At 48.3% G+C, this 23211-nt stretch overlaps 10 protein-coding genes across 10 annotated transcripts; 6 read left to right on the plus strand and 4 right to left on the minus strand.

Annotated features, from left to right (window-relative positions):
• Positions 1–732: 732 nt before the first annotated feature.
• On the minus strand, positions 733–3285 carry F4807DRAFT_426299 (threonine dehydratase I). Its single transcript, XM_047998042.1, has 2 exons — positions 2711–3285; positions 733–2639 (listed from the first exon to the last, which is right to left on the minus strand). The coding sequence occupies exons 1-2, from the start codon at positions 2918–2920 to the stop codon at positions 1116–1118; spliced, it is 1734 nt and encodes a 577-aa protein (XP_047854309.1). The 5' UTR covers positions 2921–3285; the 3' UTR covers positions 733–1115.
• On the plus strand, positions 2989–4520 carry F4807DRAFT_89820 (hypoxia induced protein conserved region-domain-containing protein). Its single transcript, XM_048003626.1, has 3 exons — positions 2989–3588; positions 3681–3748; positions 3843–4520. Exons 1-3 carry the CDS (start codon positions 3548–3550, stop codon positions 4361–4363), a joined length of 630 nt encoding a protein of 209 aa, XP_047854310.1. The 5' UTR covers positions 2989–3547; the 3' UTR covers positions 4364–4520.
• Positions 4520–6939, minus strand: F4807DRAFT_89897 (TLD-domain-containing protein). Its single transcript, XM_048003630.1, has 2 exons — positions 6512–6939; positions 4520–6437 (listed from the first exon to the last, which is right to left on the minus strand). The coding sequence occupies exons 1-2, from the start codon at positions 6572–6574 to the stop codon at positions 4677–4679; spliced, it is 1824 nt and encodes a 607-aa protein (XP_047854311.1). The 5' UTR covers positions 6575–6939; the 3' UTR covers positions 4520–4676.
• A 978-nt stretch (positions 6940–7917) lies between these two features.
• F4807DRAFT_90218 (Oxysterol-binding protein) lies at positions 7918–9835 on the plus strand. The gene is made up of 4 exons (XM_048003633.1): positions 7918–8169; positions 8270–8393; positions 8464–8841; positions 8915–9835. The coding sequence occupies exons 2-4, from the start codon at positions 8310–8312 to the stop codon at positions 9701–9703; spliced, it is 1251 nt and encodes a 416-aa protein (XP_047854312.1). The 5' UTR covers positions 7918–8169; positions 8270–8309; the 3' UTR covers positions 9704–9835.
• Positions 9836–9966: 131 nt separating this feature from the next.
• Positions 9967–11835, minus strand: F4807DRAFT_460538 (putative MFS transporter; the record flags this gene model as incomplete). The annotated part of the gene is made up of 5 exons (XM_048001538.1): positions 9967–10284; positions 10412–10618; positions 10682–11418; positions 11505–11568; positions 11626–11835. The coding sequence occupies 5 exons, from the start codon at positions 11833–11835 to the stop codon at positions 9967–9969; spliced, it is 1536 nt and encodes a 511-aa protein (XP_047854313.1).
• Positions 11836–12457: 622 nt separating this feature from the next.
• F4807DRAFT_90255 (L-PSP endoribonuclease family protein Brt1) lies at positions 12458–13534 on the plus strand. The gene is made up of 3 exons (XM_048003634.1): positions 12458–12925; positions 12991–13148; positions 13224–13534. Exons 1-3 carry the CDS (start codon positions 12764–12766, stop codon positions 13288–13290), a joined length of 387 nt encoding a protein of 128 aa, XP_047854314.1. The 5' UTR covers positions 12458–12763; the 3' UTR covers positions 13291–13534.
• On the minus strand, positions 13159–14996 carry F4807DRAFT_90264 (alpha/beta hydrolase fold-domain-containing protein). Its single transcript, XM_048003635.1, has 2 exons — positions 14474–14996; positions 13159–14402 (listed from the first exon to the last, which is right to left on the minus strand). Exons 1-2 carry the CDS (start codon positions 14899–14901, stop codon positions 13778–13780), a joined length of 1053 nt encoding a protein of 350 aa, XP_047854315.1. The 5' UTR covers positions 14902–14996; the 3' UTR covers positions 13159–13777.
• A 1931-nt stretch (positions 14997–16927) lies between these two features.
• Positions 16928–17593, plus strand: F4807DRAFT_467612 (uncharacterized protein; the record flags this gene model as incomplete). Its single annotated transcript, XM_048002510.1, has 3 exons — positions 16928–17198; positions 17274–17329; positions 17426–17593. The coding sequence occupies exons 1-3, from the start codon at positions 17069–17071 to the stop codon at positions 17591–17593; spliced, it is 354 nt and encodes a 117-aa protein (XP_047854316.1). The 5' UTR covers positions 16928–17068.
• A 415-nt stretch (positions 17594–18008) lies between these two features.
• On the plus strand, positions 18009–21484 carry F4807DRAFT_90673 (glycoside hydrolase family 51 protein). Its single transcript, XM_048003637.1, has 10 exons — positions 18009–18521; positions 18584–19048; positions 19114–19230; positions 19289–19316; positions 19478–19639; positions 19713–20211; positions 20352–20430; positions 20493–20511; positions 20667–20749; positions 20823–21484. Exons 1-10 carry the CDS (start codon positions 18387–18389, stop codon positions 21198–21200), a joined length of 1965 nt encoding a protein of 654 aa, XP_047854317.1. The 5' UTR covers positions 18009–18386; the 3' UTR covers positions 21201–21484.
• On the plus strand, positions 21485–23115 carry F4807DRAFT_90313 (uncharacterized protein). Its single transcript, XM_048003636.1, has 2 exons — positions 21485–22164; positions 22225–23115. The coding sequence occupies exons 1-2, from the start codon at positions 21768–21770 to the stop codon at positions 22926–22928; spliced, it is 1101 nt and encodes a 366-aa protein (XP_047854318.1). The 5' UTR covers positions 21485–21767; the 3' UTR covers positions 22929–23115.
• Positions 23116–23211: the final 96 nt, after the last annotated feature.

Genomic DNA, 23211 nt, shown 5'->3' on the forward strand with positions numbered 1-23211 from the left:
GCGGCTTCACGATGCCGGCTGACATGCAATCGTATTGAAATATGATAGAGCGCCACGGCTTTTAATGCAGACTAAGGTCATGCAATTCTTGTTTCGTCACCTAGGCCGTATTATACATCTATGGACATCATAGCCGTCTCCCGTCTCCTGTCTTCTGTCGCTATCGCATTGCTTTGATCCGCCCATATCCGCGATATACTATCCTTGTCGTTGCTTATGTCTTGGGTTCGCGCTACAGATGATATAGAGGTAGCCCCGGTGTCGCTTGCCAGCCTTTCTCCTCACGACCTACAACAACTCTAGCCTTAGTAATTGTCTCGAGTATCACATGCACAGGACTGTGGCTGGTCTGCTGGTCTGATGATCTGACTCACCTTGCAGTGCTCGCACCGCTTCTTCACCGAACTGTGGACCTTCATTCCTCTTGTCTGTTGTTGTGCGATGGCTTGCACCGCTTTCGTCGCATTTATCGTCGTCGCCGACGGTCTCGTTGCGAGTCTCGGAGTGAGAGTTGTTTGAGAGATGCTGCGGATAGGCTGCTGTGTCCGCGTCCGCAGCACTCGTCGGGAGGCTGGTGCCGCGCGAAGGGACAATGCCCGAAGCGACGATATTAGGGAAGGGGCCGCCATCTTCGAAAGACAGGATTGTTGTGTTCACTGTTCGGAGTGGTGATAGATGTCAATGTACAAAAGTATCCAAAGTATTGTACGATGGAAAATCCGGAGCTAGGAGTGTGGGGATTCTATAGTTGAAGTTTATTGGCTAATCGACTAAGATCCTTATATGTAGTATGCACGTAACCATATGTACAGGATCCAATTTACCTAGTATGCACATGTGTACATAGATTGATCCTGACGGCCACATCGCCTACATATGTAAATCACACATCACAGCAAGAGGCTCTCTGCTATTTTAAATGTATCCCTTTTATGGTACCTATTACCGTTCGCCATTTCCATTAGTGTTTTCGACGATCAATGATGAAGCTTGTAATAACTCGCCGCAAACCCGCAAAACTCCCATCACATCACGATCCAGACTCGATTTCATAAATCCTAACCGATTAGGCTAGCATACGCACCGAATTGCAAACTCGTAGCTACCCTCGACCTTTAACTCCTCAGGAATGTCTTGAAAACGGGGCTTTGCGTGCAGTCTTCCCACGGATATCCGATCTCCTTGAACGACTTCTCTAGGTCCGGCACTTCCGCGTCAGGGCATTGTATGCCCGCTAAGATCTTGCCCACATCACTACCCCCATTTCGGTACTGGAATAAGCTGATGTTGTACCTCAAACGTAACGTGCGCAAGAACTTCTCTAGCGCACCGGGGCGTTCGGGGAAGGTGAACATGTACAATCTCTCGTCAGGCACGTCAGATCGTCCGCCTACGAGATAGCGGATATGTGACTTGGCAAGTTCGTCTCCCGACAAGTCTGTAGCGGTCATGCCGTCGTTGTTGATCCTATCAATAAGCGCCTGGAGCTCTTGCACTCTTTCAGAAGCTGCGCCGGTCAATGATATCCCAATCAGGATGTTAGCTAACTCGCTAGTCGCGTAGCGATACGAGAATTCCGTCACGGCATGGGGCATAACATGATTAACCAGCTCGGCAAATGCTCCAGGTCTCTCCGGAATGCTCACGCGGAGCAGGGCCTCCTTGCCTTCGCCGAGGGTAGCGCGTTCGGCTACGAAGCGCAATCTGTCGAAGTTCATGTTCGCACCGCTTGTGATGGCTATGACGGATCGATTCGAGTCACTCGACGGATTTGCCACAACCCATTTCTTCAGGCCGGCGAGAGCTAGGGCGCCCGCCGGCTCTACTATAGAGCGAGTATCCTCGAATACGTCTTTGATGGCGGCGCATGTCTCGTCAGTATTTACCTCGATAACATCATCGATCACCTCTTGGCATATTCGGAAGGTTTCCTCTCCCACAGTCTTGACTGCTGCTCCATCGGCGAACAGCCCAACTTCCTTAAGCACCACTCGCTTCCCTTCTCGCAGAGACTGGACCATTGCATTGGCGTCCTCGGTTTCGACTCCGATTATCTTGACGTGAGGCGCAATGCGCTTGACGTAGACTCCAATGCCCGCGATAAGGCCACCTCCCCCTACGCAGCAGAATATGGCCTCGAGCTTTTGGATGTTCGTCTGTCGCAACAGCTCCATTCCTATTGTTCCCTGACCAGCGATGACATAGGGGTCGTCGAAGGGTGGAATGTTGATGAGGCCATGCTGCTGTTCTAGCCTTGCGCATTCTTCCTTGGCGGCATCAAAGTCTGCGCCGTGAAGCACGACGCAGCCGCCTAGTCTCGAGACGTTCTTATGCTTGATGCTCGGCGTACCCGAAGGCATGACGATAGTTGCGGGTATCTTGAGAATTCTAGCAGAATAAGCTACTCCTTGGGCATGATTTCCTGCACTGCAAGCCACCACGCCCTTCCAGCTCTGGTTTCGGTCGAGATGGGCCATCTTGTTGTAAGCTCCGCGTAGCTTGAAGCTGAAAACGGGTTGCTCATCTTCTCTCTTGAGTAAGACATTGCATTCGAGTCGGTTCGAGAGGTTTGTGGCGGGTGCGAGGGAAGTCTCTTTGCATGCTTCGTAGACTCTCGAGGTAAGGATCAGACGGAGATACTAAAGGAAGTACTTATTAATCGCTCATGTTTCTAAAGAAAAACAAAAGTACATAGTAAGTTTTGACGAACATCAGGATGTCCATTAGGCAGGATGAATTCCTCCGGCACGATCTGCTTGATTCTGTCTTGTCTGCGCTCCGATGGCGGCGACGGGTTTGCGCTGTACTCGGTAAGGGAGAGGCCTGATAACGAAGGAGTGCGCGGTACGTGGCCGTTGATACCATTACCGGCACCATTTGCCATTACGGTATCAATTGGGGGAGCTGTAGCTCCCGGCATGTTAAAATAATAATAATTGTCGTTGTCGTGGTTATACAAAACACAAGTGTGCTAAGCTAAGCGTCACAAAATTATTTCAGACTTTCTCACTTAGTGGGGCAGCCTCTAGTTGAACTAACCTTATGGTGGGATGCATGATGCATCGAGCTTGCAGGAGCTTTAGTGGGGTTCTACAGGTAGGTACCCGCCTAAACTTTCGTGCTTTTAGCAGATGATGGAGGGGTCATGGCAGTATCCATCTATCAGGGATTACGGTAACCCTTTGTTCGGTAGTCGGCGAGAATGCCCTGAGGTGAGGTATGTAAGTATCGGTTAAGTACCCCGGTATTCGGTGTAATCCACGTCTTATCACTTTATCGAGTGGCACACGAACTGGGTAGGTACCGCAAAGATCCCTACGTATTGAATCCGTAGCAGCTATATCATTGAGAGCACATTTCGTCAAAGCCTTGGACTCGATTTCAATTTCGACTTCAATGTTTCTAATTTGCGCAATCAAACTTAGATTACCAACGCCTGCACTGCATTCAAAAGTCTACCTGTGGCAATTCCATTGGAGTTAATTTACAACAAGCTATCGAGGACGAAGCGGTCTTTTTAAGATCCCAACGCGGACTGATTTTCAACATGGCGGATAGGTCGATGCCCTCGTCCTTCGACGAAAATAAGTACATCTGCTCCCTGTTCTTTCTCCGCATCTCACATTCGAATACGTCACCATTGGTGCATGTACTAGTAGCTTATAAGTCCACTTGTCTAGAGATTACAATGAAACTGCGGCTCAGAAGATAGGCCGTAAGCTACGAGAGGAGCCTCTCATCCCACTCGGTAAATCGCCCCTCAACCCAACTTCGACATCTCTATAGACTCCCGGTCTATGGTCAGTCCATAGTCTAGTAGGTAATCTGATAACCCTGATTAGGCACCTTACTCACCACCCTCGCCGTCATCAATGCCTGGCGAGCTATGCGCCGTGGCGACCATGCGCAGGTGCAGCGCATGTTTCGGGCACGAGTGGGCGCCCAGGCCTTTACAGTCCTAGCAATAGTGGCCGGCGGCGCATATTATGGGGCGGATAGGGAGAAGCGAAAGGAGCTGATCAAATTAGAGGCCCAGCAGCGCGCCGAGGAAAGGCACCAAAAGTGGTTGAAAGAACTCGAGGTTAGGGATGAAGAAGACAAACATTTGAAGGCCGCCATGAAGAGGAGACAGGAGCGCGTCCAGCAAAGACGTGCCCAAGAGAAAGAGAAGGGAGACGTGCTGGAGGATGAGACCCGGTCCAATACCGATAGCGACGGGCAGGATAAAAAGGAGACATCGAATGTTTTGGGCGCTTTGGCAGATGTTGGCGGTTGGTTTGGGACGAGGAAGAGTGAGAGCGCAAACATACCTGAAGATAAAAAGGCCGAGAAGATGGCAAAAGCGGAAGCCACTAAGAAATAAATCATCATACACATACATTATCAAGCTTATGATCGGGTTGACTTCCCTAAAAGCAGCGAGGTATCAAAATGGGATCGGAAGGAAACAGCCAGAGGACATCTGGGATGGTAGGGGACCAAAAGCTGGGCTCTGTTGATAGGTTGTCTATAAAGGACCATACCTCGTGCCATTGTATATACCAAGCAATAAGTTAGGTTCAACCGCCTGAAATTGTCTGTTGCACATATGGTAGATCTAAGCCCCTGAAAGCTATTGAGCTATACAGTCAACGCCTACGACCTCTAACGCCGCCTTCTTTCAGCCTTGTTGTAAATCAGGCCATAGAACCCCCACTCCTATTAGCTCCGACCAGCCCTGCCATTTCGAGTAACGCTCGATCCGCGGCAATATCGCCCGTGCCTAAGTTGACTCTTCTCCTGGCTTCGGCCTCCCGGGCCTCCCATTCCCACTTCTCTCTCTGTATCCTTGCCTCTTCGTCGCCACCGCAACCCCACACTTCAATTTCGTCGACTTGGAAGCGTTCCTGGAAATTGTACTTTCGAGACGCGCTAGTTGCGAATGCGCCGCCGCGGGATGCGTAGTCGTGGGTAAAGACTCCAAACTCAAAGCTCGAATCGACGACAAGCGACACAGGTCCCAGATGTCGGATCGACTGGTGGCGCGAGGACTGGCTCACCCTTGGATGTGGGCAACCAAAGTTGATTCCCGGATTCGTGATCGGTGGTTTCGCAAACGCTACATAGTCGCGGTTTATAATGGAAGCCGGGAAAACGTCGTGAATTGGGGCAAGCTGAAATAGCAGCATATCCTCGCCTCCAAAACATTCCCTGTGGGTGTGTCGCCACGGTTGTCTGACAAGCGCCCCGAACACTAAGCGGTCGCGATCCGGCGGGCTTCCATTCGGAAACCGTTTCGGGGGTAGAGAGTCATTAAATGTCCCTTCTGATCCACCATGGTTGGGAGTATCCGAAAGCCTAGTCCCGGATACCAGTAGGATAGTCGGCGCACGCCAGTTGAAAACCTTTGTTTCAAAACTACCCATCGAGAACCCGGCTTCCGAGCCCGAGTATAGCAAGCGCAGACGCCGGAATAGTTCGTTCCCACTAATGAAGAACGACAATTGAGACAAAATACTTAAATTTAGAATCTGGCCACTCCCTTGAAGCAGGGGAGGTTGTACGACCGCTGGGGATATGGTCTTAGACATGCCATCTTTTCTTCTAGAGAAGTCGAGGTCCTTGGCAAAAAGGAAGTGCTCGAAAAGGGGATTGAATCCGTCAAAAAGAAAGGGGAAACTGGATGGGAGAACATTCTTGAACTGGGGATATGTGATACCAGGGGATTTCTCCACATTGATGAAGGCTGACAAAATATTCTCGGCTGTGGCCCTCAGATCTTCGAGATCCGTGCCAGTAACCCGATGCGCGTAGCTAGAGAGGTGCTCCTGCGCGTCCAACGGAGATACTAGAAGCAGTAGCATAATCAGCTTCCTAAAGTTGTCTGCAGGAATCATGGCCCCATGCGTAGTAGCGGCGTGCGAATCGCCCGCTCTGAAAGCATCGTCCATATCCAGAGAGTCCAATGCAGCCAAGACAAGCTCGTCGTCGTCCGCTGCATCGTCGTCCAGTTCGTCGCCGGCCTCGTCAACGGCAAACCCAGGCACGTGACTGCTAGTATTTCGCTCCGATATACCTGTGCTATTCTGCTGCTTCTCGATCTCTGATAGCTTTCGGTCGTATACGGCTAGGCTCTTGAAAAGCAATTTCCTTCTGCTACTATTGCCTCTCGCTAATATCTTAGCATATCGCTCGGTCATAATAGCGACAGCCATAATCATCTGTTCGAAGCCCAGGATAACCGGGGCATCTTGGAGGAATGGGAAGGCACCGATATACGACAGCATGTGAAACACGACGGGCGAGACGGCGAGTATGTCCGGAAGCTCGAGAAAACGGGCAATACTATCCTCCTTAAGATAGCGCACATTTTGTTCGTGGTCGGCGAGCGATTTGAAGTTGTGTTTGAAGGAATAAAGCTCGAGAGGCTCGAAACATTTGCGAGCGAACTTCTCTGCCTGCGTGACGGGCGGAATGTCAGCTCATCTTGGGCTTGAAAGGGTGGGAAAGCTCGAGGGCTAGCAATGATTACCAGGTCTGCTGTAATTTCCTCTTTGGAAGGAGGCCTAGCCTCATCTGACAGGGACTGTCCCATGTTTTGCTGGTGGAGAAGATGAAGCCATTCCAAAGGAAGATGAAAGGTTTATATTGGAACGGATAAGGTTAAGAGGCATTGATGTTCTTTAGGATGTGAGCTTACTAGGTAAGTTTGGTATTGTACCTTGCCTTATGTCATTTTAAATCAAAGCCCCGTACCCCGGCTTACGTAGGTACATGATACCCAGTAGCGAACCTACCTACACTAAAGTCTGAGCTTCCAAGGTTGTGGGGGTGATGGAGCGTCGCTAGGATGGTGTGCCTAATAGTAACATCCCATTTGTATTGCAGGTAGTATCAAATGTACCAGTGTACCAAAGTTAAGTCTTAACCTACTAGTAGTAGTCCACATGTGCAGCTGAGGAAGTATTCTATGTTCAACCTTTACATTATATTCGCTATTAAGGACAACAATGAAGTTCTCTAATAATAACCTATTATAATCTATTTTTAGTCGGAATCTTCTATATACCATTGTTTTCTGGGACCGATTCTTCATGGCTTTCCTTCAAACAAAGGTCTCATTGTGTCATTAATAAGTATACCAACGCAAGGTAGCCCTTCAAAGTAAACCATCTTTATCATTCAAGGAATATATATAGTTGAAATGCTCCTCGCTCTACCGATCGATATTGGTTTCTTTTGGAAATGACTGTAACTAATCGCAATGCATATTTCCTATAACATTATTCTTGGGCTTATTGCCCTCAGCACAGCAAGGCCCGCTCCCTCGCTCGACAACAATATCAATCTCGCCATTCGAGCGGGATCAGAACCTCAGTGGCCAGACGTCATGAACCAGATCCAACAAGCATTTGTGCAGGCATGTCATAATACGTGCATGAAGCTATTCCCGGATGAGGGAACAAACCACGACGACTGTATGAAAATATGCCGTAAGTAATCTCTTTTATAATCTCTATAGACTTTGTTCCAACTGCCCTCTTTCGATCACTCAACTCAAGAAGCACTGCTAACTTAAGATGTTAACTATACAGACCATAATCAGACCAATTCTAGCTCGACAAACACAGATCCAGGTATGTAATACCTGTGGTGTAAATAAATGACAGGAAAGACTTCGGTCGATGAACCACAGCACTTTGAAGCTGTGACGCGCGAGAGTCTGCGTCTTCGTTATTACTTTTAAGCTGGTCTGCACGATTTTCAAGTTTATCGTATAATAATTCTTCCTCCTTTTTTTTTCATTTATATACCTATATTAAAGCCCATATGCGTTATCATGAACTTAACGAAGCCTCGATGTTTATTTGCTGGGACTAAAGTGTTTTGATGTTAAATATTACTGGCCATGTTGGGTTACGTTGAATTTACACGTGTAAATCTATGACCGTCTAATGTCGTTCTAGGCTCTCAGGGGATCATCGAAGCTGGGATGACCCCCAATACTTAAAATATCTAGGTAACATCAGGGTCCTTCAGGGACTCCACCCCGTCCACTCAAATCCACCTTCACATGCCCTGTTTCGATATGTGAAGCAGACGACGTCTCAATTCATCATGTGGGAAAGCCCTGCATAGGATGGCTATGGTGCAGCATACGTCTCAATGTATGAATGCGCAATGACACTAGTAAAACAACTCCGTTTCCTTCTTTTTCGTTATATAATTCTTATAAGTATCTTGGTCGCAATGCTCTGTAACTTACTTCCCAGTTCCTGTATTCTTCCAGGTAATACATAATATAGAAGACTAAGTAATATCAGCCCAACATGTCTGTAACTATCGCTCCCGTCAAATGCGACGATAAGAGAGACGAACAGCAACATAAGTCGGCTTGGTTTCAATTCATCAAGGTACGGCCATCGTAATCTACTCCTTTCCTTCTAGAGGTTGAACATTCAACCCGCTGATTCGGATCATAAGTCTGTCGCAACTTTCAAAGGAGACCTTGCCTCGTTAACTGCGCCGCCCTTCTTACTCGCACCTCAATCCATTGTTGAATATAGCACATACTGGGCTGAGCATCCGAGTCTCCTCGTATCGCCTGCGAGAGAACAATGTGCGCAAAAGCGAGCTTTACGAGTTCTCCAGTGGTTCTTGAGCACCCTTAGACACCAACACGCGAGCAAAGATGAAAATGGCAAGAGGAAGAGGATGAAGCCTCTAAATCCATTTTTAGGGGAGATTTTCTTGGGGAAATGGCTGGACGACGCCGGAACGACGCATTTAGTGACCGAGCAAGTCTCTCATCATCCTCCGGCGACAGCCTTTAAGATATGGAACGACACGCATGGAGTCAAGGTAATCAAGCTTCTGTCAATTCCTAGCCAGCCTTTCCCCCTTATCGGCGCTATGTTGGCTAACATCAACTTAGCTCGAGGGCCACGTCGCCCCAAAAGCCTACTTTTCATCCACCATAAATATAGAAAGAAAGGGATACAGCGTGTTACATATCGATAGGTACGATGAAGACTACTGGATTACGATGCCAAAAGTTCATGTCGAAGGCATCGTAACATTGCAGATTGCCCCTGAGCTTAACGGAGTCTCGTATATCCGCGGCTCCTCGGGCTACACGTCGCGTATCAACTATTCAAGTAAAGGTTGGATAAAGGGGAAGAGCAACACATTCACGGCCAGTATATACCGAGACAATGACGAAAGCAACCCCATATACGTCCTAGAAGGTCGTTGGTGCGACTCATATACAATTAAGAATGGCGAGGGGAAGTTGGTCGATACGGTCAACCTCACTTCGTTGCAGAGGACGCCGCTTCAGGTTGCGCCAGTCGAGTCGCAACATCCCCTTGAATCGAGGCGAGCGTGGAAGCACGTCGTCAATGCTATCCACGCGAACGACATCTTCGCCGTAGGGCACGAGAAGAGCAAAATCGAAAATGCGCAGCGCGTGCTACGTAGACAGGAGAAAGACGCGGGCGAAACGTGGAAGAGACGATACTTTACACAGGTGAAGGAGGATCCCGTAGCCGAAAAGCTGTCGATCAAGGGTAATGCCGCGTCTGGGGATGAGCACGATACAATGATATGGAAATTCGACGATGAAAAGTACAAGAGGATCTTAGATGATCAGCGGAATGGAATCAAGAGCCCCACCCATTCTCGTTTTGACTCGGGGGTCGGGTTTCTGGAGTCGGAAACGTAAGAGTACCTGATGCGTACGGCAGCTTCAGGCGCCTTTACTCAAGGTGAAGACCGAACTAGTATAAGGGGAAATGAGATTTAGCGGTACCATTTTCGACCGGCTTAGAGAATGGGCAGAACGGTAACATAATCGTCATGTACCTAGTTAATGCATTGGAAAACGAGTTTAAACAACAAGCGCTTTGATTTTACAACTGGGTAGTAGCACTGGGTACCTGCTTTTGAGCGGATATCGACGAGCATCCCAGCAACCACATTCTGTTTTCACAAGAACCATCTAAACTCCTCCACTTTTGGACCGTCTCTCAACTTCAAAGTTGGCACGTCTTTCGCAGTGAGATTCACTCCCTGCCGGCGGTTTCGACGTTGGTTGTCCCAGAGCATGAAAAGGCCTAAGCATCCCGTGATGAGGCATCCAGTGGCACCAAAGCAGGCCGTCGTGATAAGAGCAGGTGTATACTTCGGCGCATCTTTGGTTTGAAATACGTAGCTGGGAATCAGTCCCATCAGGTTCGCTAACGGAACGCCGACCGAAGTCAGGGTTAGTCGCTCACCCTCGTGCGCTACGTTGTTGTTATACCACTACGGATAATATTAGTTTACCGCTCAGTGAATCCATTCATATAAGGGTGAATAAGTGTATTTTATGATCAGTTCCAGGGATCCCGGCAGACAGAGCGGGTGGAGGTTTGCGAGAAAGGCGACTTACAGTGCTTAGCAGAACTGACGGCGCAGATGTTCCCCAGCACATCATAAAGGTTGCAAAGTACGCCAATCGAATCTGAGCATGGACGTCCTGTATCGCCGCATATATGATGAATCCGATGAACGTGAATGCAAAGCCGAGGCATACAAAAGGGAACCGAACCCGCAGACCGTCAGATGTAAACGCAAGGATTAACAGCATGACGGCACCCTATTAACGGAATTAGAGCGAAGGTCGCACCAACTAAGGGATCTGGTTAAATCTACTACTTACCGTGACGTTTGGTGCGACAGTGTACAGATTGATCGTGACCGTGTTGTCAACGAGCCGTTGGACGATCTGCGGTAAGAACAACGAGACTGCTTGTAACGGCACGCCGATACACATCTCAATAATGAGGAAGCAATAGGACGTTGGCCTCTTGAACACCTTTAGGGACTCCTTAAGAGAGAACTTTTCATTGACAACAGAAGAACTGTCGATCTGTATACGGCGATACGCGAGCGCCTTTTCCTCTTCGGTTAGAAATCGAGCCTCGGCGGCGCTCCGAGGCAGGTAGAAGAAGGCAAATATCGAACAGCACACCGTAGCACTCCCTTCGACAATGAAAAGCCAACGCCAAGGATGGTCTACTAGCGTGGATTTTATTTGGAAGACACCGAAAGCAAGGAGACCGCTAAAGGCGTTGGCTATGTTGGAGGCGGCGTAGAAGATAGCTAGACGCCGTGCGAGCTCACCACGCCTGTAGAAGGTGGTCTGGTAATAGATGACAAGCGGATAGAAGGCCGATTCGGCCATTCCTAGGAACCACCGAAGGGCGAAGATGCCGCCAAAGTTTGTTGTCGCCGAGGTGAGCAGAGTGAAGGAGCCGAAACAGAACATCAAGAGAGGAAGAACGCGGGCCGGGCTGAACTTCTTGCCTAACATGGCAAAAGGCGGCGCGAATATGACATAGGGGACGAAAAATATCCCGACGATCTGGTTGTATTGCCCATCTTTGAAATGCAAGTCTGCGATTGGGGCGCAAAAACATGAACAGTCAGCTTGAGCCCTATGGCGAAGGAAGGCTTCGTTGCTTCGTTGCTTCGTCGCTTACCCTTAGAGAGACCCGCGGTCTGAGCGTTTCCTAGGTTCCCCTTATCGAGGGCATTGAACAAGTACTTGAAGACGAATTGTTAGTCGGTAGACGGAATACCTACCCTCTTCCATTGACTTACCATTATAGCTAGAACCGGCAGTAAACGGAGATCGAATTTGCGACAGAGCGCCCTCTCGGCGGCGCTATCGATGACATCGGCCGTCGTTTCGTCCGACAACACCACATGGCCGTTTTCGACATCATTGCTATCTTCCTGGTTCGAAATAGGATCCTTCTTAATCTGGACCGAGTCGGAATCCACGAGGCCAACGGTCTTAGCATCGGCCATGATGGAAAGGCCTCGGAGCTACGAAGCGAACCGGAGGATGTCTGGGATGAATTTGAGGCTGCGTTGTATTTTAATAAATTATACCTGCACGTACGTAGAGAGGAGGATGAGAACAAAGGCTAGGTAGGGCTTATTTTTCTATTTTTCTTCTTTTTCTTCTTTTCTTTCTTCGCCGCATGTAACCAACCAGTGCAGCATTCCATCCCGCCCATCTTACATCCTCCCATCTATGTAGCTTGTTATCAATTCTTCGATAGATAAAATGAGAGACAGATACGCAAGGTCGTATAGCAGATCCTGCCCATGCTGGGGTTAGATGGCGGACTATCCTTGTAAGTTGTCGTATCTATTCAATTGTACCTGCTACTTAGGTAGTAGGAGGGGACACCTCTGGTGTTTATCTTAACTTACCTAACCTACATACATAATAATATATTACATCGAATTTGATGTACTGTTTACTTATCACAAGTACTTCCATAGCTACATATCTGCATCTACTAACTACTAGGTACATAGTAATGCAACTAAACGCTCGGTATACGTGGGGGTTAGGCGCTGTTGGGGGTAGTTGGGGTAAGTTGGGGGTAAGTGGCTAGCCCATGATTTGGCCTCTGATTTGGCCTCTTATGTCGCTTATATCCTATCTCATCAATTCATGCATCTTTGGGGTTGCAGGCTTCTAGCCGATACGGAGCGCAAAGCAAGGCTCTTCAGGGTTTCCCCCTCTTTCGTCGGATACATACCCGACGTAGGCACCATCTCCCCCGTGCTTATAGCGGTATCAAGTCTCCGTCTATCAACCTTGGAAGCTTGCTTGAGCACCCTGTCCATCCTGCCGTGCTACTGACTTGGTTATCTTATCCGAAGACTACATACCACACTTGTAATTATATCCTCTCCGGACCAGACCACCACCACTCATACAATGGCCGAAAAAACTGCCGTTCTGACGGAAAAGGCGCCGAAGCCTCTGGCTGGTATTTACAGCCAAGCCATCAAAGCTAACGGTTTCGTATTCGTCTCCGGCGCTGTTCCCATGGACGCCGAGACCATGAAAATCGTTGATGGCGACATCAAGGTGCACACTGTTAGTTGGAACACCAGACTTAAGTCGTGAGCTGGGGCATGCTGACTGGCTTCTTTTCCCTATAGCACCAATGCATCAAGAACCTTGCCGCGATCCTCGAGGCATCGGGATCCGACCTCAATAAGGTGGTGAAAGTCAACGTCTTTATTTCCAATATGGATGACTTCGCTGCTATGAACGAGGTGTACAGCCAGTACTGGGGTGAAGTGAAACCCTGCAGAACGTAAGTAACCAACCGTCGGATAGAATCTCAAACTAGGTATTCAACTATTTTCTGGCAATTGCTAATGTCTCGTAGCTGTGTCGCGGTGAAGACATTACCGCTCAATGTCGATGTCGAAATCGAGTGCACGGCAACTTATTAACTTTGGACAGGGCTGTCTTCTACGACACGGGCCTAGTTGATCGAACCCTAAGAACGGGTTCTAAGAATGCGCTTCTGAACAGGCGAAATCATTAGGTACCTGCTTAGATAGTAATGCGTCTCAGTTCCACCATCCAGCTTCGCCTAGCATCTAAGGCAATCTAGATGAAATAACTTAAGCAATTCTCATCACGGCCTCGGTATCGAGCTAGGTACCTTCTCAGTTCTAACGCGAATCACATCTGGTATCAACCTCAGCTATGAGAAATAGTATCATAAAGCACATATATAGGTATGGCTTTGTATGAACTATATTGAGCAACTTATTCATGGCTCCATGACTCTAGTACTACTCACTAGGGGTAAGCAGTCTACTAAGAGAGAAGGTTTTCCAAGGAGAACCATGCATTTGTTTTGATTACTTTTTTCTCGTCTTCATGTATACGTTTCGACAATATAACCTGAAAAGGACGCCGAATTACCTATGCCTACTTAGACACCGGATCCAACGTAGGGTACATTGCTTCCCTGAGTGCGTCGCAGAAATACGTGATCGCATCTCTTCCGGCATCTAGAACGCCGTCCATCGCGATAAAGGGATGAGGCTGACCCTTCATCAAATGCACGTCAGCAGCGACGCCTGCGTTGCGCAATTTCTCCCCAAACTGTTGGCCCTCGTCTCTCAGAACATCCAGCTCGCCAACGACGATAACGGCGCGCGGTAGTTTCGACCAATCGCCCTCCCATAACAATGGACTCGCCTCGGGATGGGACCAATCCGACTGGTTAGGAAGGTAGTGATTTCGATACCACATCATCTTAGGTGCTGGAAGCGCTGGGGTGTGTTGGTTCTCCTTCCACGATACACTGTTCGTTGTGTCGGCCGTGTTATCCGTCACCGGGACCGAAAGCAATTGTAAAGAGAAATTTGGGCTTCCGAGTGCTGCGGCGCGTTGGCACATGATCGCAGCTAGATTCCCGCCCGCTGAAGAGCCGCCGGTGGCCAGCTTGGTCGTATCCAGGTGCAAGACCTTCTTTCCTTCGCCTAAGACCCAGAGGACACTCTCCCAGCTATCGTCAACCGCAGCGGGAAAAGGATCCTCGGGGGCCAATCTACAAATAACGGTATCAGCAGCTCTCCTTTCACCGTATTTTCCCGTCACGAGACGAAGTGCTCAACTGACCTATAGTCCACAGCGACGACAACACATTTACTGCGAGCGCAAAGGTTTGTCGCAATTACATTTTCGGTATCTATGGTCCCTAGGACCCAGCCCCCTCCGTGGAAATATACACAGACAGGCCAACCACCTTCAGGCCTTTCACCATGAGGCGTGAAGGCGCGAACTCTTACCCTCGGGCCAGTCGTCTCCTCACGCGAGATGAAATAGTCTTCTACTTGGGCAACGGGGGCTAGAGGGCCGGCCCCAGGGATTAGAGTTCCGCTTGCCCGTGATGCTTCTATCGGTTGCAAATGGACTTGTTGATTATTATATATATGCTTGTTGTAGAAAGTCGCATACTGAGAGTCAATGCGGTTGACGACGGAGTGATGTAGAGGATAAGGGGGTTCGGGTCGGTCCCCGTGTGTTAGTCCTTGCTCAACGCTCATGGCGGAAGTTGAAAAATGGGAGTATGAACCGTTGAGCGCCGCGTGTTGAGAGACTAGCCTAGAGTTTATGTGTAGACCGTCAACGTGCGATGCTTAATGGTGCCCCTTACAAATACTACAGATGGGGATGTTCTAGGGAGAAAGAGTAGTAGAGCCAACGGCGACCACAATATGTACCATTAGTCCCTTATATGCCATCCCACAGGACAGGCATGGCCAGCTCATGCAGCTTGATGAGTTTCAAGGTTCAAAGTAGCTTTCCCGAATCCAGATACACAATGACATCAAAGTTGCCGATACCGCCACTAGCTAACGCAAGAACGGAACTACTGTACAAGCTCGTGATACTTCTGTATCCATTCTTCTCAGGGAACCGAAAGGATCGCAATGTTGGGTAGTTTTTAGGGCTTGTTTCCCGCTCACTCTATTCGCAGGCCGAAAGTCAGGGTCTGGCTTATAATCATGGCGGCCCACCCAAGTTGGCATCAGGTCCAACGGGAGCTCATCCTGTCTATTCCCCCTGCGCCTATTATGCGTGTGTGCGAGTTTGTCTAGACTCTTTCCCCGATGCCCCATAGTAACAGAACCCCCCCAACCAAGAGAATCGGAGCCGGCGGATGAGCTACAGGTGGGGGTCAACAGCTACCGCCAACGAATCCAACTCCTATCGTGAAAAGGGGTCCACACAGATAGTTTATGGTTGCGATCGTAGAAATGGACTAGGCGAATAAGACTGCGTCTACTTAGGTAGGCAGTTTCCACATCGCACGCCATGCTAATCGAACACTAGACTGAGCCGAGGCGGCAACTATACGATGAGAGGGCGTCCGGTAGCGGTACACAATTGCAGTACAGGTGGTGTACGTGAAATCTCAAACATAGCAAAACATCTTCTCTGACAAACCATATGCCTTTCAACCTGATAGCAGTCCGATAAATACTACAGTCGTAGACATGGGAAGTAACATCCCGCTGATATAGGACTTGTTGTTTTCTGGGGACCTTGATGAGCATTTTGAACGGTGTCCCTCCTTATTCTTTCTTTTAGCTTACTCCATCCTGATAAAAAGGGACACAGCATCTCCTTGTCTCTAGAAAGCGCTGTCCCGAGATGTTCTATACCCTCACCGAAGATAAGAATTGCCATTAATTACACTAGATACTAGATTGATGACTATTATCATCGGCGACATATACAATGGATACCATATGTTAAAGCTATACTTTGGAGTATTAAATAACCTTTTATATGAAGGAATAATCCGAGCTTAATTCTTTTCTCCCTACCCCTTAAAAACTTTTCCAAGTGTTAAGAAAGACGAACTACAATATCCTTCCATAAAAGTTGTACATTTTTACTTTCTCTCTAAAATATGTATAAAAATGCACGGGTATTATATATCGATCGAAGAGTTTCGTTTCAAATAGAGATTATCTTTTCATGTTTAAGTTTATGATCATATTTAGAAGAACGTTTTTACGAGCATAGCGTACCTACTCAAGGGGTCTCGAAACTTCTCACTGCAATGGTATATAAAAGGGTCCCTACATAAGTACCTAATCACCGTTTGCCCTTGTAAACCTATTACTTGCCTAATGCCGGCATAGGGAGCTAATTGATGTTTATTTTCCAATGGGAGTGAATTATCTAGCTTACCTAAAGTAAAATAAGGGGTGCGAGTGCAGCTGCCAGGTCAACTATAATAGGATAGGTAGGTACATGATATTGTGTACCCTGAGGTACGTGACTTCCCTAACCTTGTCGCAAAAGCTAGTGCTGCTCATGCAAGGTTGTTTTCGCGGATTGTGCGGGGTAGAGTGTACCTTGCCTGGCGGCCACTTGGCCACCTGGCAACCTGGCAACCTGGTAACCTGCCAAGGTAGTAACCCCGCCAGCTCTGAGACGCTGTTGCTCGTCAACGCCTGACGCTTTCAGCTGACCTTCTTGTTTTCATTGTTTATTGATGTGGTGTGATGTACCTTATGATGTGAAGGAGGTATGCAACTAATAAGGTCTTCCCCACATGATAAAAGTCCCTTGTTCCATGCTTTAAACTAATACATACTACATACCTAAGCAACTTTGTCGTGGACAACAATCCGATAATCCAGCAGTCTAGCAATTCAGCAATTCAACGATCCAGACATACGATCAAATACAACCAAGATGGCCGATGACAATAGCAAGTCCGCAGTCGACGAGACCCCAATCTCCCCAATCCGCCCTAATAACGAGCGGAGGAACTCGCTCGAACAACACCTAAAGCAGCGGCCTGACCGATCCGAGCTTGTCGAGAGTACGCATCTGCACGAGACTCGCACCACTATATCATACCTAGTATAAATAGTTGACCTAACTTCATCCGTCACAGAGAACATCTTGCCTGCTTCCACCGCTGCCCCAGGCCTACAGGAAAAGCAGAAAGAGGTGCGTCTTCTCCCCATTACCTCCTCTTCACAACTTACCTTTTCTCGAAAACATCACAGCAAGAGTAGACTATAGTGACCGTTATGATATATGTAGCTCGAGAGACATATGCGTGCCGATTCGCTCAACGAGAAGATTTCTCACCGACCGCCCCCCGAGAAGCTCATTTCCGAGGGCGTCCTTCACGAAGACCCTCGGTCAGCCGAGGAGAGGTATGAGGAAGCTATCGAGGAAGAATACGCTAAGAGGGAGGGCGGCGCTTGAATGGGTTGACTCAGTGAGTTACGCGGGATAGAACAGCGTTTCGAATTCCCATTTTGACGGTCTACCCAGGTATGTCATATACATATCTCATACGTGCCTACTAGGCAGTAAAGAGAGGGCCAGGTTATGAATGTATGCATAATATGTAGTGTCATAATGATTGCGCATGGTCTCTTATGTCAACCGCTTTCTCTGTTCTCTTCGCTGGCCCGGAACGTGAGGTGTGGGAAACGGGAATCTGAAGACTTGGGGTATACACCCTCATAAAACCACCAATGATGATGGCTTCTCGGGCATTTTCTACTATGTACTGTAAGATGCCCGAAAAGAATACTGCGTAAATGTAACTATTCCGCTTAGTGCTGTCTACTCGATACCACCCGATATCCCAGCTAAGACTCCCTACCCCGGCTGCCAAGGACGGTCTCATTCCGCCGGAGGAGTTGGTTCCAATCCGCGTCGTTGGATTGGCGTTACACTCGGTCCTGGAGTAACCGAGACACCATTACCATCGTGGGAGCAGAATACCTCACGAGCTCGTACCCGGATCTTGGTAGCGAGAACGACATCCTATAGGTCCGCATATACACCATGGCCGGCCTGACCTAGGCGATAATTTATCCATCTACTACACAACGTACGGGTCTATGGCGTAGTCTTGGCTTTGTTGAAACTCACGATCTCTCGCTTTATAAGGGTCGGTCAGGTCTCTCAAGGATATGGATTACCTATGTTGTGTGCTAGGCTCTGAGTGGGTGTTTGCAATAACAGTATTTCGGCCTTATTCGTTGTTATGGTGTACTTGAAGCTGTCTGCATTGGCTGGCACGCTTGCCTATGCGGTCTCCTTATGTATTGCCGTTGACATCTCTGTAAGCTCGACAGGTGGCAATGCTACAAATGGTCATCAGTATGGATTTTTACATGAGGTGCGTATTTCCCTATTTTGACTCCTTACATAGCTGACACGGCGCTTGGCTCACGTAACTAGGACATTAATAATTCAGGTGATGGGGGCCTTTACGCTGAGTTGATTCGCAACCGAGCTTTTCAGATAAGTGAAGGCTTTCCTGCAACATTAGATGCATGGCATTCGGTGAATGATGCCAAGTTATCGTTGAGGAATCTTAGTACACCATTATCCGACGTTCTGGTTACTTCGATGAACGTTGCTAGTACCACGAAGCAGGGCGAGGTTGGCTTTCAGAATGACGGTTACTGGGGTATGGACGTCAAAGCCGGCAAGAAGTACAGCGGTTCGTTTTGGGTCAAGGGCGCTTACTCTGGCCGATTCGTGGCTTCGTTGCAATCCAATATCACGGGAGAGGTGTTTGGGACGGCGTCGATCCAATCCCGGTCTAGACCTGACCAGTGGATAGAGCATGGTTTTGATTTGACACCTTCGAAAGACGCTCCGAGTTCCAACAATACTTTCGTGCTCACATTCGACGCCTCAGTAAGTGGAATAACGGTCCGCCGTAAAACTATACGCACACATACGCTAATAGCTACAAATCGCAGGGAGCGGGGAATAGCTCTCTTGATTTCAACTTGATTAGTCTATTCCCTCCCACATACAAGGGTCGGAAGAACGGGATGCGTAGTGATATTGCCGAAGCATTGGAACAGCTGCACCCTGTAAGTAATCTCTAGGGGGGTGACACTTCAGAGCACAGTGCTAAGATTTATAACCAAGACCCTTTTCCGTATTCCAGGAGGTAATAGTAAGTGTTCACCTTCGTTAAATCATTCTCCATGTTCCAACATCGTGCTTCAAATATGTTTGCTAGCCTGTCGTTATCTTGTGACGTGGATGACGTGGATACCTCCCTCTACCATCCTATAAAAGAACTTTCCACAAACCAGTTACTCACAAACGTTCTAGTGCTTGAAGGGTTGACAAATAGGACGTGGTGGGATTGGAAAAAGACTCTTGGCCCCTTAAGAAACCGACCTGGCTTTTCCGGAGTGTGGGGATATCAGCAAACTAATGGCCTAGGTTTGGTGGAATATCTAGAGTTCGCGGAGGATTTGGGAATGGAAGTTGGTGAGCTTTGATTTCTGCACTTTTCATCCTGCTCATGTCATCGGCGTCTTATTTGGTTCTTACTTGGTTTTAGTCCTGGCCGTATACGACGGCCTTTCCTTGAACGGGGATATCACTCCGCAAGCCGAATTGCAGGCTTTCGTTGACGACGCACTGGATCAGATCGAGTTCGTCCGCGGGCCAGCAGACTCGAAATGGGGTTCGGTCCGGGCTGAGCTAGGTCATCCTGAGCCGTGGAGTCTCCAATACGTCGAGATTGGAAACGAGGATTGGCTCGCTGGGGCACCAGAAGGGTGGGAAACGTTTAAGAACTATCGGTTCCCGATGTTTCTTGACGCAATCAATAAGGCATATCCCGACATCCAAGTTATCTCGTCAGGATCCTCCTTTGACGGGTACAATATTCCCAAAGCTGCAGGTGGTGACTATCATGTGTATGCTGAGCCGGACGAACTCGTGTTAGAATTTTCGAAATTTGACAACGCAACTACACCTCACCTTATCGGCGAGATGGCGGCGGTCCACCCAAACGGTGGCACCGGCTGGGATGGTCCTCAGCAGCCTTTTCCTTGGTAAGTCTCTATTACCCGAATTTTAGTCGCCATACTCTTGAGATGCCCTTCTAAGGTAGATGAGACTACCTGGCCATATCAAATAGTACATCACAAGGAAGTATGTGATCAAATTCTCGCTAACTCAAATATCCGTATAGGTGGATAGGGGCCATCGGCGAAGCAGTGTCTCTCATCGGTTATGAACGTAATGCGGACAGAATCATCGGGGCATCATACGTATGTTCTTCAACCTATTCAAGAATACCTAAATCTTTACCAGGGGTACTAACGTGTCATAGGCACCGATCATCCGAAACAGTATGTCCTAATCTTTGCTTGATCCATCACCTTTTATCCTGCCCCCTCGAACACGGAAAGTATCGTCTCACCTTTATTCGGGGGCTCCACTATGTTAGCGATGAAGCTCCTCGCTGGATTTGGCTTCTCATGTAAATACTAATTGTATTTGATAGTGAACCGTTGGCAATGGCCGATAACTATGATACAATTTACTGCCGACTCGGTTACAAGGTCGACGTCTTGGTACGTCTGGGAAGTGAGTTCTTTTCCGTCATAAGAATCGTCCAAGATTCCAATAGAATATTTGTGTTGATTTTATTCGCAAACAGCTTTTGGCAGCGCACCCCTTGACTGAAACATTGCCAACGACCTCGGACTTCAGCCCACTCTACTACGTAGCCGGCAAGAATAACAGGACAGGCGGGAACATCTTCAAAGCGGCAGTGTATAATTCGACGGATGGTGATGACGTCCCTGTGAAGCTGTCATTCGAGAAGCTAGCGCCAGGAATAACCGGGGAGTTGATTATTCTTACAGGACCTGCCGACCCATACGGCATCAACAGCCCATACACTGGAGTGAACGTTGTGAAGACTAATAAGACGACGATTCGAGCTGATAATAATGGCATATTTCATTTTGCCTTACCTAACTTAAGTGTCGCAGTCTTGGACACAAGCGCCCCAAACATCCCGTCGATGGAATAGGGGTCTTCATTCACGACATATAAATATAAGCTTAGTACAAACTGATATGTACAATTATTCAATGGTCGAGTGGGTGGTTTGACTAGAAATCAACATTTGGGTTAGCTTTACCACTTTAATAGAGTCGCTCTGTTGTTTGCGAAATCTGATGATTTGACGTGCTTATAAAGGTATTGATCTCATAGGCGTGGATTAATTAGGTATTGGATAGCGCTGCCACGTCTCATTATTCAGCTCGCTGCTCTAAATCTTAGAGATCTTCCGAAAACCGCTTACTATGGACATGAAAATTATCCATCTCTGTTCATGATATGCAAAAGCCGAAGCGGTCATCCGACAAGCTTGGACTATCAGGACCTGCTAATTTTGCCTATTGCTAGTATAGGTGGTACAAATGCATGATAATTCAGAGGTGCGGAGAGTTGGTAGCCAATGCTGCCGTGCGGTTTTCTGCACTGCATGGCTGCCCAACCAACCTCGAGTATAGCTAGCTACTTTACAATATTGAAGCGTGATGGTGTACCATCGACATAGAATGTATACATCAACTTATAAGCCGTGGGGAAAATGCCACACCAAATGGCAGATAAACGGCGGGTCTACCTCGCGTGCCGAGCCATCTTCGCCGGCGACAAAGCACAGCTGCGACGACCGAAGAAAGTGCGCGAAGAGATTGTGAAGCGGCCATGGGCACTAGGGTCACTAACCCACGACCTCGGCATAGAGAAAGTAGTTGAGATCCTTCGCGACTTGCTAGAAAGACGCGTGTTCGAGTCAGAGCTCAAAGCCAAGGTCGAATTTCCCGAACTGTTCCACTCCTCGCCGGATCAGGAAGTGCAGCGTGAAACATCCGAGATCGATGCTGCGAGGTCTGCGGCCGAGGCACTTGAGGAAATTGCTAGTGCAGAACACATCGACGGAGAAAGCGAAGATGAATTTGGGGAGGATACCAAGAACGAGACCAGTGAGGTGTTCTGCGTGGAAAGAGACAAGATACTGTCCATTGCTAAGACAGGCTTCTTAGGCGTTGAACAGGCAGCTCCGCGACAGGCGGTAGTTCTACCTTCGCTGTATCCAACCTATATCCCGTACAAAACACAACATCTTATTTTGAACGAAACCCAACGCATACTTGAAGAAAGCTGCTTTGAATTCGTGCAGAAGTGGTTACCAACCGTCCTCTCGGGCAAGGAATGGGACTGCGCCAGTTCGATGGAATTGACTAAGTGGACGCGTCTCCTAGCCAAGAAGGCAGACAAGATACCTCGGGAAGCATTTAATTCCGGCGGCGCGCCGCTGACAGAGGTGCTCTTCGCGACAAACAAGCTAAGGCATAGCGCTGTCCACCGGATTTCGACGTCAGCTCGCGGGATCCAGGATTTAGTTAAGTCAGCAGTGACGCTCGCATCTACACTCGGTGATCAGAGACGTGCGAGCCAATTAGAAGAGATGTGCTACGAGCTAGATAGTAAGATCAAGGCGATGGAGCTAAATAAGAACGCATTAGAGAACTCCGTGATAGCTGGCATCGATGACATCCAGCGGTTGCGGGATGAGTTAGATCGGAAGGAGAAGGAGATGATCGTGAACATGGTGAGAAGTGATCAGGAGAACAAGAATGTCATCGGAGATCTGCTAGAGGATTCGGTGAGTAGGATTCTGGAAGGGAAGAGCGAGAGTGACGATGAGGTGAAGGCAGACCAAGATGAAAACGGCGGAAGTGATTGAGTTGAATATTGAGTTGAATATATTCTGTAGCTTCACAGTTGTAAGTGGTGAAGTGTAAGCTCCGGGAGATTCCGGGACGACATTAGATAGGTGGTCCTCATGCCATACAGAGCCAGGTGCTACCTCCAGGGCTGCGCACATACCTTAGATACAGGTGAGTTAGTGGGTTTAGCATTCCTAGGTAAGCACAACCTTGGAAGGACTTTCTAAATAGGCAGGTACTTCCAATAAATGAAACCCCCACTGCCCCTAGCATAGCCTGAGCGGTCACGTGGTGTCGCGA

This window comes from Annulohypoxylon truncatum (genome assembly GCF_022578515.1).
Source record: "Annulohypoxylon truncatum strain CBS 140777 unplaced genomic scaffold F4807scaffold_16, whole genome shotgun sequence".
In the NCBI taxonomy this organism is placed as follows: Eukaryota; Fungi; Ascomycota; class Sordariomycetes; order Xylariales; family Hypoxylaceae; genus Annulohypoxylon; species Annulohypoxylon truncatum.